The 20,784-nt window shown below is 43.5% G+C and overlaps 1 protein-coding gene and 1 long non-coding RNA gene across 5 annotated transcripts in view; one reads left to right on the top strand and one right to left on the bottom strand.

The window, feature by feature from the left end:
- The window catches only part of LOC137423586 (uncharacterized), an 83,990-nt gene extending 64,227 nt beyond the window's left edge, over positions 1-19,763 (top strand). The window contains exon 3 of the long non-coding RNA XR_013622828.1: positions 19,498-19,763. This is a non-coding gene — a long non-coding RNA (uncharacterized LOC137423586). The remainder of the gene's footprint in view (positions 1-19,497) is intronic.
- Positions 1-20,784, bottom strand: part of LOC137423584 (ribosomal protein S6 kinase alpha-3) — a 350,089-nt gene that overhangs the window by 58,462 nt on the left and 270,843 nt on the right. For all 4 annotated transcript variants that reach the window (XM_078774051.1, XM_068110884.2, XM_068110887.2 and 1 more), the window contains 4 exons: positions 18,231-18,268; positions 15,760-15,902; positions 9,674-9,744; positions 1,968-2,056 (listed from right to left, as the gene is read on the bottom strand). In XM_078774051.1, the coding sequence (XP_078630177.1) occupies positions 1,968-2,056; positions 9,674-9,744; positions 15,760-15,902; positions 18,231-18,268 (341 nt within the window). The remainder of the gene's footprint in view (positions 1-1,967; positions 2,057-9,673; positions 9,745-15,759; positions 15,903-18,230; positions 18,269-20,784) is intronic.

The following is a 20,784-nucleotide window of genomic DNA, read 5'->3' as shown; positions in this document are numbered from 1 at the left end:
TAACTGGTACGCCCCTTTCTTGGCTGATGTCCTATCTTACTGATAGAGTGCAAACAGTTGTTGTCAATGGCCAGAAATCAGCCCTTTCTCCGCTTTCCTTTGGCGTTCCCCAGGGCTCAGTCCTGGGACCTATCCTCTTTCTTTTGGACACTCAGCCTCTATTTGATCTTGTTGCCAGACATTCAGTTGATCACCACGCCTTTGCGGACGACAATCAGCTGTACAAAGGAAGCACGATTCAACAAATCGTGCCCACTGTTGAAGTGTTAGAAGGCTGTATTGCCGACGTGAAGGCGTGGATGACCCAAAACAAACTTCAGCTGAACGATGCTAAAACAGAGTCTATGATTGTAAGATCGCACAGATGTCCTATACAATGTTCACTTCCTACCACTATTCATGTTGGTGAAACCGATGTAAACTTTGTTTCGTCGGCCAAAAACCTTGGTGTGGTTTTCGACTGTAACATGACATTTTCCAAGCAAGTACTTCAAACTTGCAAATCAGCATACTTTCAGCTGCGAAAGATCGCATCCATTCGCCACTTTCTTACTCCTCAAGCTGCTCTAACTCTGGTCTGTGCCCTTGTCCTCTCAAGGCTAGACTATTGTAATTCTTTGTATGCTGGCTGCCCTCAGTTTCTCTTGGATAAGTTACAAAAGGTTCAAAACTCTGCCGCTCGTCTTGTCTGTAAGGCGAAGAAGTTTGACCATGTTACTCCGCATCTTGAATCTTCACACAGGCTGCCTGTCTCTGCTCGTGTGCAATACAAAATTTGCACACTATGTTATAAATCATTGTGTGGAGCGGGACCTCACTATCTCTCTGATTTGCTCACTCTCTATGAACCTCGGCGACGGCTTCGTTCAAGCGACGACTCTATGACCTTAGAGCCGCCGCGCACCAGCACCAAGTCGTTTGGCGAGAAATCCTTTTCCTTTGCTGCACCTCTGCTCTGGAATGACTTGCCTTCCTCTGTTCGACATGTTGACTCTCTTCCTGCCTTTAAAACCTCCCTCAAAACCTATCTGTTTCACAAGTCTTTCAAAGTCTAAGTCCTGTTTTCCCTTTGGTTTGAGGTGGGACAGAGATCGAGAGTGTCTGTGTACATGTGCGGGGGAGGGAGGGGAGGAGGAGAGGGAGTTCACATCTGTGGGTTTTGAATGGGGAGGGAGAGGAATAGGGCAAAAGTGAAGGTGTGTCTGTGTGTGTGTATGTTTGTGTATGTGTGTGCAGTGTGTGTGCGTTCGCATGATAATGTAAAGCGCCATGAGGGTCGTTTACTCTGCTCGATGGGGTTATATAAGACTCCTTTATTATTATTATTATTCTTATAATGAAATTCAAATAAATCCAAGGTATAAGTCAAAACAGACCACTGAGTAGCCTTCCAATGGCAAGTGGTATTTATAATCCAATTAACTTTGACCATCACCCAAAACAAAGAGAAGGCTTTCAGGAAGGTGGTTAAGGAATGCTGACGGAAGGCAAGTTACAGGAGGAAAGTCCTTTACAACTTGCATGGAAGAAAATACATTCCCCACACAGTTTGCGTGTCAATCTAGTGATGTTTGAAAATTCCAAAAAGACCCATGGAAAATGTCTATCAGTGGAATATGTTGCATAAATGACAAGGACATCGATACAAAAATGAACAAATTACAGTTGATCACCAAGCTAGCAAGCTCCATATTGGGGGATGGTTGGAGGGGTGGGTAGAGGTGAGAATAGGAGCAAAAATTAAAAAATATCTAGATGGTGAAGATGATCAGGAAAAAGTAACAGCTCCTGCAAGGTTGACAAAATCCAAGTAAGGATACTAGATGTATAAAAGTGCACCAGGAAACGTCCATATGCAACTGTGACAATTTGGCAGGACAACAATTATTTGGTTAACAGCAAGACAAGCAATCATTAATTTTAGAAAACGACATGCCTGGTGAGGAAGGCGACACTGGCCCACTTACCCAGACGGTTGGCTGGGTTGCGTTTGAACAGCATTCGTAACAGGCTTTGGGCCTCGGGACTGAGGAACTGCGGCATTCCAAGCTTAGCTCTGTGGGGGAAAGGGACGGAAGAAAATGAAAGAAGCTCAACGGTTTAATCCTGTTTTGATCAATCCAGGTCCGGACACATTTTGCCAGATCTCACCAGAGGGAAAATGTGTAATCTCAAGAACAGTCAAACAAGTCCCTTCCATGAATACGTTTTTTACCGTGTTACAGCCAACAATACAAATTCCCAATTTCATCATGTTGTCAAAATGAGTTAAAATATATTTTGAAAAAGAACAAATGACAAGGGTTTTGAAAATATTTATCCAACACTAAATTTAATCTGCCATAAATGATAGGCATGCAACACACGTGCCATTTCAGCATCATATTCTTACTGCCCTCTCATACAATCTTGTTATTCAGCCAACAATACAAATTCCCAATATCATGTCAAAACCAAAGTTGAATTTTTTTTCACTTAAAGCACAACTGACGAGGGTTTGTTAAATATTTATCTAATATTAAATTGAAGTTGCAATAAACAATAGGTACGCAACACACATGTCAATTCAGCATCATATTCTTACTGATTTTTCATTTCCTGTGTTTTTTGGCATGCAAATCAATAAATTATTTTCCCTGAAAGTGTAGGCCTCGACATACACTCAGAATCTATGGTTTAAGATATGATTCTGTAGGTTGTTTTAAAAGCTGTCCCCCTATATGATGACAAACATGTTGAAAAAATATTTGCATTCCCAAAGGCCGTCCCACGAAGTAGTTCAAAATATATAGCTTTTTATACATAATATATAGAGCCCTGGTGTTGGCTTAGCGGTTAGCATGCCGGCTTGGGATCCTAGGATCCTGGGTTCGAATCCCGGTCGATCGCTGAATTAACGCCAGGGGGGTTGACTCAGCCTGTCATCCTTCCGAGGTCGGCAAATTGAGTACCAGCTTGCTGGGATGAATGATCACGGTGTGTACACCGTATCCCTGCGCATCGTAGGAGCGTGACCAAGGGTTGGCGTCAGGAAGGGCATCCGGCCATAAAAACATTGCCTCAAACAGGGAACCATGATTGTCATGGGGCCCGCAAGGCTAACCCCTGCTCCAGCAGGGAAAATGGCCTTAAAACGATCATTCATTCATTCATACATAATATATAGATATATATATATTATATTATCAAATTAATCCATTTTTAGTTCCCCAACCTTTAATGAGTAAACAAACAACTGCTCGACGTTTCAATCAGCAACAAGGATAAACGTGCACCCACTGACCTTTCTCAAGAGTAAAGCAAAACAACTCTATACCTCCCTTATATCAGGGAAAAAGGGGTGGGGACACCGAACCACCAATCAATGCCATTCTGGAACAACTCGTGCCATTCAAATTTAAACCGTACATCAAAACTGTTTGCACCACTGAAACCACACCTTGGGATGTTACATCAAAACAACAGTTAAATCTCACGTTGAATCAAACAAAACGAAGCATAATTCAAATAAATTGATGAAAAATAAACAACATGATTGGTAATAATTGATATGCTTGGTGACGCAGTTTCTCTGGTATGTTTTTGCATACCAGAGGACCACCGAGGCACTCGGAAACATGGTGGTGGGATGATGAAGTTGGAAAGAGGATTGACGAGAAGAGGAAGAAGTTCAAGGAGTGGCAGAAGGCAAAGGGCACGGGAGCAGAAACAGCAGAGCATGAAAGTTATAAGGCAGGCAGGAAGGCTGCAAAGAAAGAGGTAGCAAAGGCGCAGGAGGCATGTAGGAAAATGTTCGGAGAACGCTTGGATTCGGAAGAGGGTCAGAAAGCAGTATTCAGGATTGCAAAGCAGATAGCGAAATAGAGGTGTGATGTGATGGGGGTGAGTTGCTTGAAGGATGAAGTGGGACAAATCGTTGTCGACCCAGATGGAATTAAAGGAAGATGGAAAAGATATATGGAAATGCTGTTTAACACAGAGAATGAATGGGATGGCAACATAGAGAGTAACCCAGTTTTAGGACCGGCAGAGAAAATAACTGAGAAGGAAGTTGAGGAAGCGATAAAAGCAATGAAGGGTAGAAAAGCGGGAGGGCCGACGGGAATTGTGGGAGATATGTTGAAGGCAGCAGGAAGTTGGGGTGTGAAGAGAATGACAGAGATCTGTAATCTGGTGGTAAAAGAAGGCCTCATTCCAGTGGATTGGGAACCGAGTACCCTCGTCCCTCTATACAAGGGGAAAGGTGACCCTCTGGAGTGTGGCTCGTACTGAGCGATAAAGTTATTGGAGCATGGAATGAAGGTATTGGAAAGGGTGTTGGAGAGGAGGATAAGGAAGAAAGTGAAGATCGACGAAATGCAGTTTGGATTTATGCCAGGAAGAGGAATGACAGACGCGCTTTTCATTGTGAGGCAGTTGCAGGAGAAGTACATGGAGAAGAGGAAAAGTTGTTTCTTGGGTTTGTTGATCTGGAGAAAGCATTCGAATGGTTTCCACGCAAAGTATTGACATGGGCATTGAGGAAGTTAGGAGTGGAGGAATGGTTGATCAGAGTAGTGGTGGCAATGTACAAAAGAGCACGCACAGCTGTAAGGACGAAGGACGGGAACAGTGGTGAGTTTGAGGTGAAGGTGGGAGTGCATCAGGGGTCGGTACTAAGTCCACTACTATTTGTAGCTGTGATGGAGGTGCTGGCTCAGAACGTAAAGGAGGGTTTACCGTGGGAGTTGTTGTATGCAGATGATCTGGTGTTGATTGCAGAAAGTATGGATGGACTGAAGGAAAAGATGAACAAGTGGAAGGAATGCATGGAGACAAAAGGTCTGAAGGTGAATATCGGAAAGACGAAGGTGATGGCAAGTGGTAAAGCATGTGGTGAGGTGGAAAGACCTGGGAAGTGGCCCTGTGCTGTGTGTAGGAAGGGTGTCGGAGTGAACTCCATTCAATGTACAATGTGCGCTGAGTGGGTTCATCAATAATGTAGTGGTCTGAGAGGGTCATTAACCAGTGTGGCAGCTACATTGAAATGTAAGGTGTGCACAGAGGGAGCTGCAGATGGAGGAAATGTTGAGTTGGATCTTGGAGACGGCGTGAAGCTGGAAGGTGTGAAAACATTTTGCTACCTCGGAGACATGCTGAATGGAGAAGGTGGATCAGACTCGGCAATGGTTACTAGAATGATATGTGCATGGAAGAAGTTTCGGGAACTGAGTGGCATGCTGATGATGAGGGGAGTGTCGTTGAAGCTGAAGGGAAAGGTGTATGCTGCATGTGTGAGAAGTGTTATGATTTATGGGAGCGAGACATGGGTAATGAACGTAGAGCAGCAACGAAGGTTGGAAAGGGTGGAAATGCGAATGGTTCGACGGATGTGCGGAGTGTCGTTGAGAGAGATGAAGACAAATGATGAATTGCGAAAGATGATGGGAATAGAGCCTGTGATTGATGCTGTGAAGAGGAACAGGTTGAGATGGTTTGGTCATGTGCTGAGGAAGGATGAAAGTGACTGGTTGAGAAGAGTGATGGAAATGAATGTAGATGGAAGTAGAGGACGGGGAAGACCGAGAAAGACTTGGCTAAAGATGGTGGAAGAAGAAATGCGGGCAAGGGGGTTAACAAGGAGAGATGCAGAAAATAGGGCAAAATGGAGAAGATTGTCATGGGGACCGCAAGGCTAACCCCCGCTCTTGTAGGGAAAAGACTTGGCTAAAGATGGTGGAAGAAGAAATGCGGGCAAGGGAGTTAACAAGGAGAGATGCAGAAAATAGGGCAAAATGGAGAAGATTGTCATGGGGACCGCAAGGCTAACCCCCGCTCTAGAAGGGAAAATGGCCTTTAAAATGCATGTTGTTGTTGTTGTTTCTGCATGAGAGGGCCAAAAGCTAGTGGTAAGTCCAACACCTCCTCTGTGAGCGACAAAACAGACTCCTCCACATGCCATGCCACCAAAATCCTCCTTCTTCGTTTACTGGGGGTTGCCCCCAAAATGCTGGCACTATCCCATAGCGGAACATGGCCAGCCTTCAGACCATGTTTAGCAATGGCAGATCTCTTTGGGTAGTTGCACTCGAAGGCCTTGCGGTGCTCATTGACCCATTGTCTTAATGTTCTCCCTGTCTCATCAATATATTCAGCCCCACAAACACAGGGAACCCTGTATACCACCCCTGCCAAGTCATTCCTTGGAAGCTTATCCTTAACATGCATTAGTGGCTGTTTCATGGTGAACATAGGTTTGTAACTTACCCTCACACCTGCCAATTTCAACACTCTGCCAATCCTTTGGGACACCCCCGGCACAAAAGGCAAAACACAATAACCTTTAGGTTGTACCCGTGTGAAAGACCTGTCGCGAGGCTTCGCCAAGATCGCATCCCTTTTTGGTAATAATCTGTCCGGCTAGCCATTGGTCTTCAGTATATCTTGTAGATGTTTTACCTTTCTCCTTTTATCTTTGATTGTCGATGGTAAATCACGAACTCTTTTAAGGAGGGTGTGCACAACAGCTCGTTTGTGGTCCATGGGATGGCAAGAGTCAAAATCCAAGTACCGGTCAGTGTGAGTGGGTTTCCTGTAAACAGTGATGTTCAAATTTCCTCTTGGACCCCTTGTCACCCAGGTGTCCAGGAAGGCGATGGATCCATTCCGTTCCTTTTCAAGGGTGAAACTGATGGAAGGAAAGGTCTTCCCAATAGACTCATGTATGTTACATTAAGACAACGGGTCAATGAGCACCGCAAGGCCTTTGAGTGCAACTATCCATACAGATCTGCCATTGCCAAACATGGTCTGAAGGCTGGCCATGTTCCACTATGGGATAGTGCCAGTATTTTGTGGGCAACCCCCAGTAAACGAAGAAGGAGGATTTTGGAGGCATGGCATGCGGAGAAGTCTGTTGTGTCGCTCACAGAGGAGGTGTTGGACTTACCACTAGCTTTTGGCCCTCTCATGCAGAAACGTACCAGAGAAACTGCGTCACCAAGCATATAAATTATTACCAATCATGTTGTTTATTTTTCATCAATTTATTTGAATTATGCTACGTATTGTTTGATTCAACGTGTGATTTAACGGTTGTTTTGATGTAACATCCCAAGGTGTGGTTTCAGTGGTGCAACGGTTTTGACATACGGTTTAAATTTGAATGGCACGAGTTGTTCCAGAATGGCATTGATTGGTGGTTCGGTGTCCCCACCCCTTTTTCCCTTATATAAGGGAGAAAAAAAGGTTCGTGGAAAAAGGTTCGAACCTCTTGAGAAAGGTTCGTGGATGCACGTTTATCCGTGTTGCTGATCGAAACGTCGAGCAGTTGTTTGTTTGCTCCTTAAAGGTTGCAGAACTAAAAATGGATTCATTTGATTTTAATCCCAACCGCAAGTCATTACTTAATATAATAATATGTATTGTTATGAATTAGGGGTAGAGGAATATCTAGATCCAGGTAGATCTGCATAGGTAGGTGTCCGGCTGTCGTGATAGGGAACCTCACCTGTAATAAGTTCTGTGTGTAGCTCGAATGTCGGATTAAGCTTGTATCTTCGTCCCCGCCACGATGGGGTGGGGCATGCTAATTAGTACAGGGATTATGGGTAAAATTCCCTTGTGTGTCGTTCCCTCTGTGAGCAACCCAGTTTCCATTATGGCAATACATCCTATAGACACTTAGATAGGCCCATTAGCGCACCACACATTAAATAATTCTCCCCCGCCACCACAATGACTTTGGAAGAGCCAACAGGCAGCAGCCAGGCAGTACGCCACCATGGGCGACAAACATCGTGCCAGGCAGGCTGGAGCCACGCCCAGGAGAACGTGTGATTGGTTGGGGTAAGAATCTGGCCACTGATTGGTGAAAGGAAGGTGGAAGGAAGCGGCACACTGATTGGCCACCGACCGTTGACACCTCGGCCAATCAGTGCGGAAGGCGCGAACATTCGGCCAATCAGTGCGGAAGGCACAAAACCACTACTTAGAAGAAGCTCGCTGATTAGAGGGCAAGGGCTGGTGATGTGAGAAGGCGGGAAAGCCCACTAAGAAACGAGGACTGGTTGGTAGAGGAAGAGAGCTGACGTCACACGGCAAGTGACAAAACGACTCGCTGGCCGGCATTTCTGGATCTATCTCTCTCTCACTTTGGTTTTCCTGCCCTTCCCAGACCTTCCTCCTGCCCTTGCTTTTCGTTCCATTTGGACTTTTCTTCCTGTGCCATCTGCGAATTTGCCTGCTTGACGACGGACGTTGGAGCGCCGTCAATTATCCTGGTGCCAGCGTACGAGCGAGGCTTGGTGCTACGAGCAAACGGGATGTCGCGTGCGACCGACGAGCGGACGAGCGAGGTGTGCCGCTGAGCAGACGAGACCGGGGCGAGCGGGTGGCTCGGGGCCTAGCAAAACGTGAACGAGGCGGACGGAGGCCTGCTTCACGCCAACATCGGAGCCGGACGGAGCCTGACCGACATCACACACCCAGACAGATAAGACGCAACACAGAACACAACACGACGATTCTTTTATTTAATTCCTTCCCCTGTGCTGTTGTTGAAGTGAGGTGCGCGGGATCCCGGTTTAGGAACCATAGTTATTTGTCGGTGCGTTTCATTATTCGCGGGTTCCGCATAATAAATCGATTATTTTTGTACATTTTACCCCCGTGTTCGTTTTGAGTTCATTCCTTACAGGATCGGAGCTGCCGGTAAGATCGCTACAGGTAAGAGCTCGCCGCTTCTTCTTCTTCCTCCCGTGCTTGTATAGTCAAATTCCGTCATTGAATAAACAACTCCATTTAAGTTTGTTTGGCCATTCCCGAGCCCACGGTATAAACTGAGGGCATTCGTGCGACAGTATAATATATATATATTTTATATATAAATATATAGTAGATTTTTTATACTTCCTCAAAAACGGTTGGACTTATTTTCTTTCTTCACTTTTCTTCTCAATGCAGCTCTTTTATTTAAGGCCTGGCCTTGATGAGGACTATATCGTTCGTGACTGGAGCCTTCAACATTTAAAAAAAAAAAAAAAAATCATTCATAAACCTGATCCTGGAAGTGCAGTAGGCAGCCACAAGAACAATTAACACCTCTATCGTTCTTATTGACAGTTTTGCTAACTACCGTAGTGGATTTAGCTTTGTCTCATGCTCCAAATCGACTTAGCTATGAATGAAGGGGGAGGGGGAGGGGATGCGGAAGGGGGTAAAGGAAAAAACAAGGGTAAATTAGTCAATTCGACTTGTACACTGAAAAGTATGGTAATCTTTGTATTCCACAGCGAGCCAAATGCTTGGTCGGTTCCAATCCTCTAGGTCGACAGTTTATCACAAACAAGGGACGTTCCATAAACAAGACAATACTCCAAGAAATATATGTTTTGAGTGCACAAGTATATATACAATTAGTCAAAGAATATACAAATGTATTTTCATAGATATATCCACCTTGTCATACTTTTTGGAGCATCTTGGACTACTGAGTACCTCAGTCACAGAACCATTTGAATACAAATATGCTCTATTTGTGTTAAATATCAGCAACAGTAATCCAGATATCAGCATGTTTGCAATCATGTAATTAATGCAAATAAAAAGCTAATTGTAGTTTCCATCTTCCACATATATCAAACAGGATGATGCAGATACATAAGCAGAGCAAGCATTCTGCAAGAACTCTTACTTCAGGATGAGTGTCATAGTGTCCTTGCGATCTTTTCCTTGGAAGGGAAGAGTGCCTGTCAGCATCTCAAACTGCAAGGAAAAGAAAGGATTTTGGGAAGCAAGTTAGCGATGAGGGTATGCTCGGAAAACAACAAAGACTTTGGGATGTTATTTCTGATATGAATGTACAATTCACTATGGCAGATTGAATTGACAACTTATAAACTAGAACGGCACTCGTAGTATAGAGCGCATACCTCTGCCAGGCTGAACAGTTTGTTTTGTATCCCACTGATAGGCTGGATATGGACGCGGACCTGAACCAAAATCTAATCGGCTTTTTTGTATACTGAATCGAGGCTCGTGAAAGAGCTAACATTTACTTCAGAAACAAATCAACCAGACAAACAAAATATATAAAAAGAGGGAGCGGAAGACAAGATGGGGAGAGAAGGGGAAGCACACAAACACAACATTTGAGAGCAGGGAGATGTGTGGAAGGGAGAGGGCTTGGGGGGAGGAGGCGTGGGAAGGGGGGGGGGAGGGAGAAGTATAAAACACAAGGACACCAAGGACTTCCAGGACAGAAGTTGGTATTTCAAAAAAGTGGAATTGGGGTGAAATTAGCAGGGGTAGAAAAGATCAAGGTTTTGGATGGGGGAATATAAGAGATGGTGGTGAACAGCTGTTTTAAAGACCTGGAGGGTGGAGTGGGATTGAAGAGAGTGAGGGAGTTTGTTCCAGAGGCACGAGAAAAGAGGAATGAAGGAGTGAAGGTGAGCAGAGAGTCTTGATTTTGGCAGTTTAACCATAAGAGGGTTGCAGGCAGATCTTGTGCGACCTGTAGGAATATTTGCGGGACAGAGCCCAGAGAGAGCTGGGGGGGCAAGGCCAGAGAGGAGTCGGTAGAAGACGGAAAGACCACCAACCTGCCTGCGGTGAGTGAGTGAGAGGCCCTTGGAGTTAGCTTCATCGCGGGAGATTCCAATGATTCTGAATGCTTTGGTTTCAACAGCATGAAGACGAGCTAGGTGTGAGGCAGGAGCACCAGCCCAGAGGGGAGAGCAGTATTCCATTGAGCTGCGGATGAAAGCCTTGTATGTGGTGAGGAGCTCAGGTGTGCCAAGGAAGGACTTCGCACGACGGAGGATGCCCAGTCGGCGACTGACTTTGGAGGCCAGATTTGAAATGTGGTTTTCCCTGGAAAGATCATGGCAGATAGTGAGACCCAAAAGCTTGAGTGACAGAACTTCTTGGAGAGGATAATTCAGAAAGTGGATGGGAGGGTTGTCAAGTCGGTCTTTTCGGAGAGACATCGTAAGAGTGTGAGATTTGTCAGGATTGAAAGACATGTTCCACTTGTTTGCCCAGTCTGTGATTTTGTCCAGGTCTGCAGAGAGTGAGGAGGCTGCAGACTGCCGATCTGAGGGATGAAGAATGGAGCGACAGAGAGTAGAGTCATCAGCAAAGAGATAGAGCGGATTTTCAAGAGAGTCAGAGAGATCATTGATGAAGACCAGAAAAAGCACAGGGCCCAGAACACTGCCTTGGGGAACTCCAGCCTGAACAGGAAGAGGAGATGAGAGAAACCCATTCAGGGCCACACGTTGACTACGACTAGAGAGGAAGTCCGCCAGCCATGCGTGGAGATTTCCATGGATACCAAAAGAGGAGAGTTTGGTGAGCAGAGCGGGGTGCCAGACCGTATCGAAGGCACGTGATATGTCAAGGGAGACTGCTCTAATTTCCTGTTTGGCATTGAGGACCTCCATCCATTGTTGTGAAAGCAGAAGCAGCATGTCCAGAGTAGAGTGTCCAGGTCTGAAACCAAATTGATGATCAGAGATCAAGCCATTGGAGAAGAGGAAAGATTTCATATCTGAATCAATGATGGATTCCATGACTTTGCTGATAATTGGGAGAAGGCTGATTGGTCTGTAGTTGCTGGGATCTGTTTTTGCACCTTTTTTGTGCAAAGCGGTGATGTTGGCAGATTTCCAAGCAGATGGAAGATGACCTTGAGCAAAAGAGAGGGTGAAGAGAACAGAGAGAGGGAGTGAAAGAGCGGAAGAACAGGATTTTAGGACCCGTGGGCTGATGCCGTCAGGTCCAGTTGCAGAATCTGAGTCGAGGGTTGACAGAAACTTTTCCACCTTGTCAGGAGGAAAGGACACAGAGTCCAGGAGCAGCTGGGTACGGTGGGTACGGTGGGTACAGAAAGGGATGGGTTTGGGACACAAGATTTAGAGGCAAACACAGAGTTGAGGCCATTCAGCTTTTTCACGTGCGGAGTCAGCCGTGTGGCCATTTGAGGTGAGGGAGGGGATGGAGGGGGAACAAACACCAGAAACAGATTTGACCAGACGCCACCAGGATTTGGAAGAGGGAGACAGATAAGAGAGTTCGGTCCTGAGAATGAAAAAAATGAATGATCGGTTTTAAGGCCATTTTCCCCGCTAGAGCGGGGGTTAGCCTTGCGGGCCCCATGACAATCATGGTTCCCTGTTTGAGGCAATGTTTTTATGGCCGGATGCCCTTCCTGACGCCAACCCTTGGTCGCCTCTTACGATGCGCAGGGATCCTGGGATCCTGAGAACGGAGAGATATTGTTTCCTGGCTCTCCTGAGGGTGGACACACACTTGTTTCGGGCTTTGTGAAAGGAAATGAGATTTCCTTCCGTTGGATTTGCTTTCCAGGAGACGAAAGCAAGTTGTTTCTGGGCAATAGCCTCACTTGGTGAAGAGGCTGGGTGTTTGGCAAAGACAAATTGATTAGATGTTGGTAAAGGTCTGAATATGGATTCGGATGTAAGATTTATTTAATTGTTAAGTGATTCTTCACCATTGAGAGATCGGGCGAAAAGCGATTGATAACATGATATTGAAAAAAGTTGTGGACGAGTTATGACTAAACTTGATTGTTCTTGTCACCTAACGAACTCATCCATCAAGTTTAGTCATAACTCGTCCACAACTTTTTTCAATATCATGTTATAGATCGCTTTTCGCCCGATCTCTCAATGGTGAAGAATCACTTAATAATTAAATAATTCTTACATCCGAATCCATATTCAGACCTTCACCAACATCTAATCAATTTGTCTTTGCCAAACACCCAGCCTCTTCTCCAAGTTTCGCCCATAACCTTTTGAGATATCGTGCTATATGTCGGTGTTTGCCTAACCATTCAATGGTGAAAAATCACGAAGAATTCTCTGAACGGTATCCAGATCTGGATCTTCACCAAAATTGAATCAATTCTTCCTTGTCAGATAACCAACCTCGCCCCCAAGTTTCGTCCAAATCCGTCCACAACTTTTTGAGATATCCTGCTATTATATATCGTTTTTGGTCCTATCTCCCAATGGTGAAAAATCACTTTAACAAGCATTACGCCTCGGTCCCCCGTCGGGGAAGTGATGTGAGTTCACAAAGTGGAAGACGCAGAAAACATGCTATGACATGATATTTCACTCAAGGTTCAGACATACATAGAAGCGGCCATCTTGGATTTTGACGTGGCGACCCAATTTTCAATAGCGTTCTTCCTTATGCATAGATACACCCACACACCACATTAGAAGTTGGTACTTCGCTTATTTTTCAAGATATTCCGCTCACGAGGTTCAGACATACATGGCGGCGGAAATCCTGGATTTTGACGTGGCGACCCAATTTTCAATAGCGTTCTTCCTTATGCGTAGATACACCCACACACCACACACCAGATTAGAAGTTAGTAGTTCGTTTATTTTTCAAGATATTTCGCTCACAAGGTTCAGACATATATATGGTGGCGGCCATCTTGGATTTTGACGTGGCGACCCAATTTTCAATAGGGTTCTTCCTTATGCCGAGATGCACCCACACACCAGATTAGAAGTTGGTACTTCGCTTATTTTTCAAGATATTTCGCTCACAAGGTTCAGACATATATATGGTGACGGCCATCTTGGATTTTGACGTCACGACCCAATTTTCAATGGCGTTCTTCCTTGTGCCTTGATACACCCATGCACCAGATTAGAAGTTGGTACTTCGCTTATTTTTCAAGATATTCAGCTCACAAGGTTCAGACATACATGGCGGCGGCCATCTTGGATTTTGACGTGGCGACCCAATTTTCAATAGGGTTCTTCCTTGTGCCGAGATACACCCACACACCAGATTAGAAGTTGGTACTTCGCTTATTTTGCAAGATATTTCGCTCACAAGGTTTAGACATATATATGGTGGCGGCCATCTTGAATTTTGACGTGGCGACCCAATTTTCAATAGCGTTCTTCCTTGTGCCTAGATACACCCAGACACCAAATTAGAAGTTGGTACTTCGCTTATTTTTCAAGATATTCAGCTCACGAGGTTCAGACATACATGGCGGTGGCCATCTTGGATTTTGACGTGGCGACCCAATTTTCAATAGGGTTCTTCCTTGTGCCGAGATACACCCACACACCAGATTAGAAGTTGGTACTTCGCTTATTTTTCAAGATATTTCGCTCAAGGTTTAGACATATATATGGTGGCGGCCATCTTGGATTTTGACGTGGCGACCCAATTTTCAATAGCGTTCTTCCTTGTGCCTAGATACACCCAGACACCAGATTAGAAGTTGGTACTTCGCTTATTTTTCAAGATATTCAGCTCACGAGGTTCAGACATACATGGCGGCGGCCATCTTGGATTTTGACGTGGCGACGCAATTTTCAATAGGGTTCTTCCTTATGCCTAGATACACCCACACACCAAATTAGAAGTTGGTACTTCGCTTATTTTTCAAGATATTTCGCTCACAAGGTTCAGACATACATGGATTCAGACATACATGGCGGCGGCCATCTTGGATTTTGACGTGGGTTGCACCCACACACCAAATTCGAATGCAGTCCTTCGCTTACGCACGCACGCCCGCACGCACGGACGGATGGACGGACACACGGACGGAGGGGAAAACCATCGTCCCCCTTTCGCTCTGCGGTGCAACGGGGGACAAAAATTTGACCAGCCGGATCCAGATCCGGATCTTTACAAAAAGCGAATCATTTCATCCTGGTCACACACGCTACCTCTACAGCAAATTTCATCTGAATACTTTCGTCTGAATATCTCAAAACATTTTGAGATATCTTGTTCACAAACAGGGGTGAAAACATAACCTCCATCCACCTTTGGTGGCAGAGGTAAATTAATAACCCAACACATCCAAGATGAATACTCTCAGACCATGGAACAAAAACTCCGCCTTTTAGAATATAAACAAAGCTTAGTAACAGTATTTATAACGAACCAGCAGTTTGCATCCACCACATGCCATACAGTGGGGTGCCTGGACCATCAGTCATTTCAAGTTGATGCAAAAGTTTACTTTTTGGTATCATCTTGAAGGTTGGGGGTCTGAATACATTTTTGGTCCAAGTGGACAACGATCAGCCCCCATTGGGGCACTTGGGGGAACAGGGGGTTGCCTGCCCCACCATGAGAGGAATGTGAAAAGTTCCAACTGTTCTAACTTTTGAACGGATGATCCGATCTGAATATATTTGATATCAGCAGCTTTGTGATGAAGAGTAGCAACCTCATTTCGAAGTATTTTGCCTCTAGAGGCCACAGTGTTGACAGTATCAGCGTAAATGCATAAAAAACATGTTATTTTATGACTATTTTCATATTAACCAGCCTTGCTTTTTAATTTGGGTCACAGATCCATGACGTGTTATTCAGATCCCAACCTTCAAGATGATACCAAAATGTAAACTTTTGCATCAACTTGAAATGAAAATTTGCCAATGCCGGGCACCCCACTAATACTGACCCACACCGATTCAGCACATAGCGGTTCACGCGACTGAACAAAGTTTGAATTGGAAAATCGATCATGGACAAAAATTAATTATTACACAGCATGTTATTTGCCGAAATAAACATTCAGCTCCACAGCATGTTAACGAGCAGTCCAATAAAGCAACTCCGAACAATGATTTATCTAATTCTAAACATTAACATATATATGCATCATTCAAAATGGTTACTTGAAACAGTTGAAATGCACATGAGCAGAGTTTCAAAATGGTATGAAGCAAGCGCAGCGCAGATAACTCTACTCACCATGAGAACTCCAAAAGACCACCAATCCGCACTGTGCGTGTGCCCCTTGCGATTCACCACTTCAGGTGCCATATATTCCACCGTGCCACAGAAGGAATAGGCCTTTTTGTCATGGTCTATCGCTTCCTTACTTAGGCCGAAGTCTGCACAATGACAGTGTGAGCAGAATGTTATTATGTAAGTAATCTCAAGTGATCGTGAGAACTTACGTTGGAGCCTAAATACATGTACACGACCGGTCAAAAGTTTTAGAACACCTCAATTTTTCCAGTTTTTATTGAAACTTAAGCAATTCAAGTCCAGTGAATAACCTGAAATGGTACAAAGGCAAGCAGTAAACTGCTCAAGGTTAAAAAACAAAAAGTTTACGTTAGCAAAAATGGGAAAATAATGTAAATTGCACAGTTATATGGCATTGTAAAAAAAGGCCTTCTTCAGGGAACAAGTAAGGGGTCAACAACTTCCAGCTGTTCTGTAGCAATGTAAGTAAATTAAGCCTTGAAAGTTGAGGCAAACAATTCCCCCCTGTCTGTATAAAAGCAGTATTGGAACAGACTGTTTTTACACCCTCTGAAGCATTATTTGGACAATATTGCACTGCAGGAAGTAGTATATTGCTATCATAATGGCGAGAAAAAGGCAATTAACAAAGATAGACAGACAGATCATTATAACTCTTAAAAGTGTAGGTCTTTCCTTTAGAGAAATTGCAAAGAAAGCCAAGGTGTCAGTGAGTACAGTTTCCTACACCATCAAAAGGCACTTGGAAACTGGAGGAAACTGACAAAGAGGTCTGGCAGACCAAAAGCCACAACAGAATCAGAAGACAAGTTTCTGAGGGTCAACAGCTTGTGTGATAAGCTGTGCTTGAAGCTGTTGTCCTGTGAGCCGCCTAACACTGGTCGAAGTAAGCAAGTCTCAGTTTCAACTGTGAAGAGAAGACTTTGAGCTGCGGGTTTGACAGGTCGAGTGGCAGTAAGAAAGCCATTGCTAAGATGGCAAAATAAGAAAAAGAGGCTTGGCTGGGCCATGAAGCACCGCCAGTGGTCTACTGAAGACTGGAAGAAGGTCGGATGAATCAAAATTTGAAATCTTTGGTTCATCACGCAGGGTTTTTGTACGCCGTCGAGTAGGCGAAAGGATGGTTCCTCAGTGTGTGACACCAAATGTCAAACATGGAGGAGGAAGCGTGATGGTCTGGGGCTCTTTTGCTGGATCAAAAGTCGGCGACTTGCTCAGAGTGACTGGCACCCTGAACCAAAAGGGCTACCACAGCATTTTTCAGCACCATGCAATACCCTCTGGTATATGCCTAGTTGGTCAGGGGTTCATCCTACAGCAAGATAATGACCCTAAACACACCTCCAGGCTATGTCAAAACTACCTTCGAGGAAAAGAACAAGACGGTAGGCTTCAAATCATGGAATGGCCAGCACAGTCTCCAGATTTAAACCCCATCGAGCTGGTTTGGGATGAACTGGACAGAAGGGTGAAAGCAAAGCAACCTCCAAGTGCAACACATTTATGGGAACTTCTGCAACAGTGTTGGGAAGAACTTCCCGAACAATATTTGATTTCCATTGTAGAAAGAATGCCACAAGTGTGTTCAGTGGTTATATCTGCAAAAGGTGGCGACTTTGCTGAGTCAAAAATTTAAATTAAATTTTGTTAAACAAAATGATTTTATGATTTATTTTTTATCCCCAATTGTTTATGTGTTCTATGCTTAATTTCAGAGTACATCGAGACATTAAACTGCGTAAATTTCAATAAAACTGGTAAAATTGAGGTGTTTTAAAACTTTTGACCGGTAGTGTATGTCAAAACTACCTTCGAGGAAAAGAACAAGACGGTAGGCTTCAAATCATGGAATGGCCAGCACAGTCTCCAGACTTAAACCTCATCGAGCTGGTTTGGGATGAACTGGACAGAAGGGTGAAAGCAAAGCAACCTCCAAGTGCAACACATTTATGGGAACTTCTGCAACAGTGTTGGGAAGAACTTCCCGAACAATATTTGATTTCCATTGTAGAAAGAATGCCACGAGTGTGTTCGGCGGTTTTATCTGCAAAAGGTGGCTACTTTGCCGAGTCAAAAATTTAAATCAAATTTTGTTAAACAAAATGATTCTATGATTTCTTTTTTATCTCCAATTGTTTATTTGTTCTATGCTTAATTTCAGAGTACATTGAGACATTAAACTGCATAAATCTCAATAAAAACTTGAAAAATTGAGGTGTTCTAAAACTTTGGACCGGTAGTGTAAATACAATTATTATTACTGCAGTATTATCATCAATTCCAGACAAATATCATTGAGGAGCCAAAAAGATAATAGCAAACTTTAAAAAAGTGAGTAAGTGCCTTGCACAAATGTTGGTCAGCACTGTCCAACAGATGAACACACATTAAAGCTAGATGGAAAGATAAGCGTGAAGGTGAAGAAAATCACAAATCCAGTTTGGTCCTACCTGTGAGGCCTATATGTCCCTTTTCATCCAACAGGATACTGTGGAACACAAAAACATAGTGTTTTCATAAAACCTCAAACATAAGACAGGTACAAGAAAAAAATGAAAAAACAACAAAAGAAAAGGAATGGGAAGGCAAAAAGAGGGGAGGATAGTTGTGCAAAGATGCAGAAAGGGAAAGAGGGAAGAGATTAGTGGTGGGGATTACAGAAGGGGAGGGGAACGGAGAGCTGAATTCAATATAACACACTTGGCATGGAAAGGTTTTCAAGATATAAAAATTACACATGCCGTTGGTTTTATAAGATACATAAAAAAACACTTTCATGAGCAACATTCTAAGGAATCATGCAAATTATATGTCTTGTGAATTTCTCTTTTGCAAGCACAAAAAAAGTAGTAAAAGCAAAAATTGAAAGTACAGTATATGTTTGTACATGCGTCGGTATACAGTGCCTTCAGCCAGCCACCTCTTGACTTTTTCACATTTTGTATTACAGTCTGAATTTTAAATGGCTTGAATTTAACTTTTTGTCACCAATGGACACATAATCTAATATACAAGAGAACCGTTTGTCGGTGTGTCACCATTTTTCTGAGAGATGGCTGAACGAATATTTGTCAAACTTTCAGAGGTTCATCAGCGAGTGCCTGGGAGTGTTTTTTATGCAAAAAGTTCGTTTTTTTGGATTTAAAAAAAAAAAACGCTCTGTCGTGCCTAAGCCTTATTGATTAATGACAGTTACATACAAGTACACATTCGCATAGATAAATACAGAATTACCAGACATTTGAACACAAATAAACAATTCCGGGAAGCGGTCGAAGTTGGGGGTAAGGCTTCTTCTTCTTCTTTCTGAACGTCATCACACTCGACTCAGAAACGTGATCAACGGTACATCCAGCAACATATATTCAACGAAAAGGTAAAAATTATGATTTGACATTTGTGATGCATTCTGATTTGAATGTAATTGCCTTTCCATTATATTTGCTCACATTTCAAATATGTTAATGTTTCTTTTTAGCTTGAGCAATGCCGGGTACTTCCCCCCACCCAAAAAAAAGATGTATATGTAGTATATCTTTCCCTTGCCCCTTTTATATAATCTTTTAGATAAGAAATATCTAATTTATATAAGTATTCAGCCCCTTGAATACTCCATAGAAGTGCATTTGGCAGCGATTACATCTTCCATTCTTTAATGGTATGTCTATCAGCTTTGCACATCCGGATTTGAGGAGTTTTTCCCATTCTTCCTTGCAGTTTTGCTCAAGCTCCGTCAAGTTGGATGGGGAGTGACGGTGAACAGCAATCTTCAAGTCTTTCCACAGATTCTCGATGGGATTCAAGTCTGGGCATTACTGGCTGGGCCACTCAAGGACTTTCACATTCTTGTTCTGAAGCCATTCCAGTGTCGATTTGGCTGTATGCTTGGGGTCATTGTCTTGGTGGAACATAAATCTTTACCGCATTCCAAGGTCTTTTGCACTCTCAAACAGGTTTTACTTCTACTCAAGGATTTGCCTGTATTTGGCTCCATTCATTGTTCCCTCTATCCTTACAAATCTCCAAGTCCCTGTCGCTGAAAAGCACCCCCAAAGCATGATGCTACCACCACGATGCTTTACGGCAGGGATGGTATTATATGGGTGATGAGCTGTGCTCAGTTTCTGCCAGACGTAGTGCTTTGCATGCAGGCCAAAGAGTTCAATTTTTGTTTCATCAGACCACAGAATCTTTTTCCTCATGCTCTCAGTCTTTCACGTGCCTTTTTGCAAACTCCATGTGCGCTGTCATGTGCCTTTTTCTCAGGAATGGCTTCCATCTGGCCATTCTCCCATAAAGCCTAGATTTGTTAAGTGCTGCAGAGATTGTTGTCCTTCCGGCAGATTTTCCCATCTCAACCAAAGAACTTATTTCTATATTATTTCCATTTTCTAATCATGGAGCTCACTGTGCTCTTGAGAACTTTCAACACTTTATAGGCATCGTTTTATACCCTACCCCAGATCTATGCCTCCTCACAGACAGTTCCTTGGACTTCATGATAGAATTTCTGCTCTGACATGCACTGTCAACTGTGGAATCTTATCTAGAAAGGAGTGATTTGATTTAGAATTCTTTCTAAATCATATCCAATCAATTGAATTGGCCACAGGTGAACTCCAATCAATTTAAGTTGTAGAGACATCTCAAGGATGATCAAAGGAGATTGGATGCACATGAGCTCAAATTTAGTGTCATAGCAATGGGGTTGAATACTTATTGACTGAAGATATTTCAGCTTTTCATTTTTAATTATTTTGAAGATTTTCTAAAAAAAAATTCCACTTTGACATTATGGGGTATTATGTGTAGATCAGTGACAAAAATGTCAATTTAATCCATTTTAAATTCATGCTGTAACAACAAAATGTGAAAAAGCCAAGGGGTGTGAATACTTTCTGAGGGCACTGTATATTGAAGTATGGATGGAAAGGAGTGCTAACCCCCCCCACCCCCTTTTTTTTGTATATTTACTCTCAGCTCGTATGAGAGTAAACAAAGAAC

This window comes from Myxine glutinosa, chromosome 3, assembly GCF_964187855.1.
Source record: "Myxine glutinosa chromosome 3, kmMyxGlut1.1, whole genome shotgun sequence".
NCBI lineage: Eukaryota > Metazoa > Chordata > Myxini > Myxiniformes > Myxinidae > Myxine > Myxine glutinosa.
Note: the sequence above shows the minus strand (reverse complement) of the source record. Positions and strands in the feature narration are given on the sequence as shown.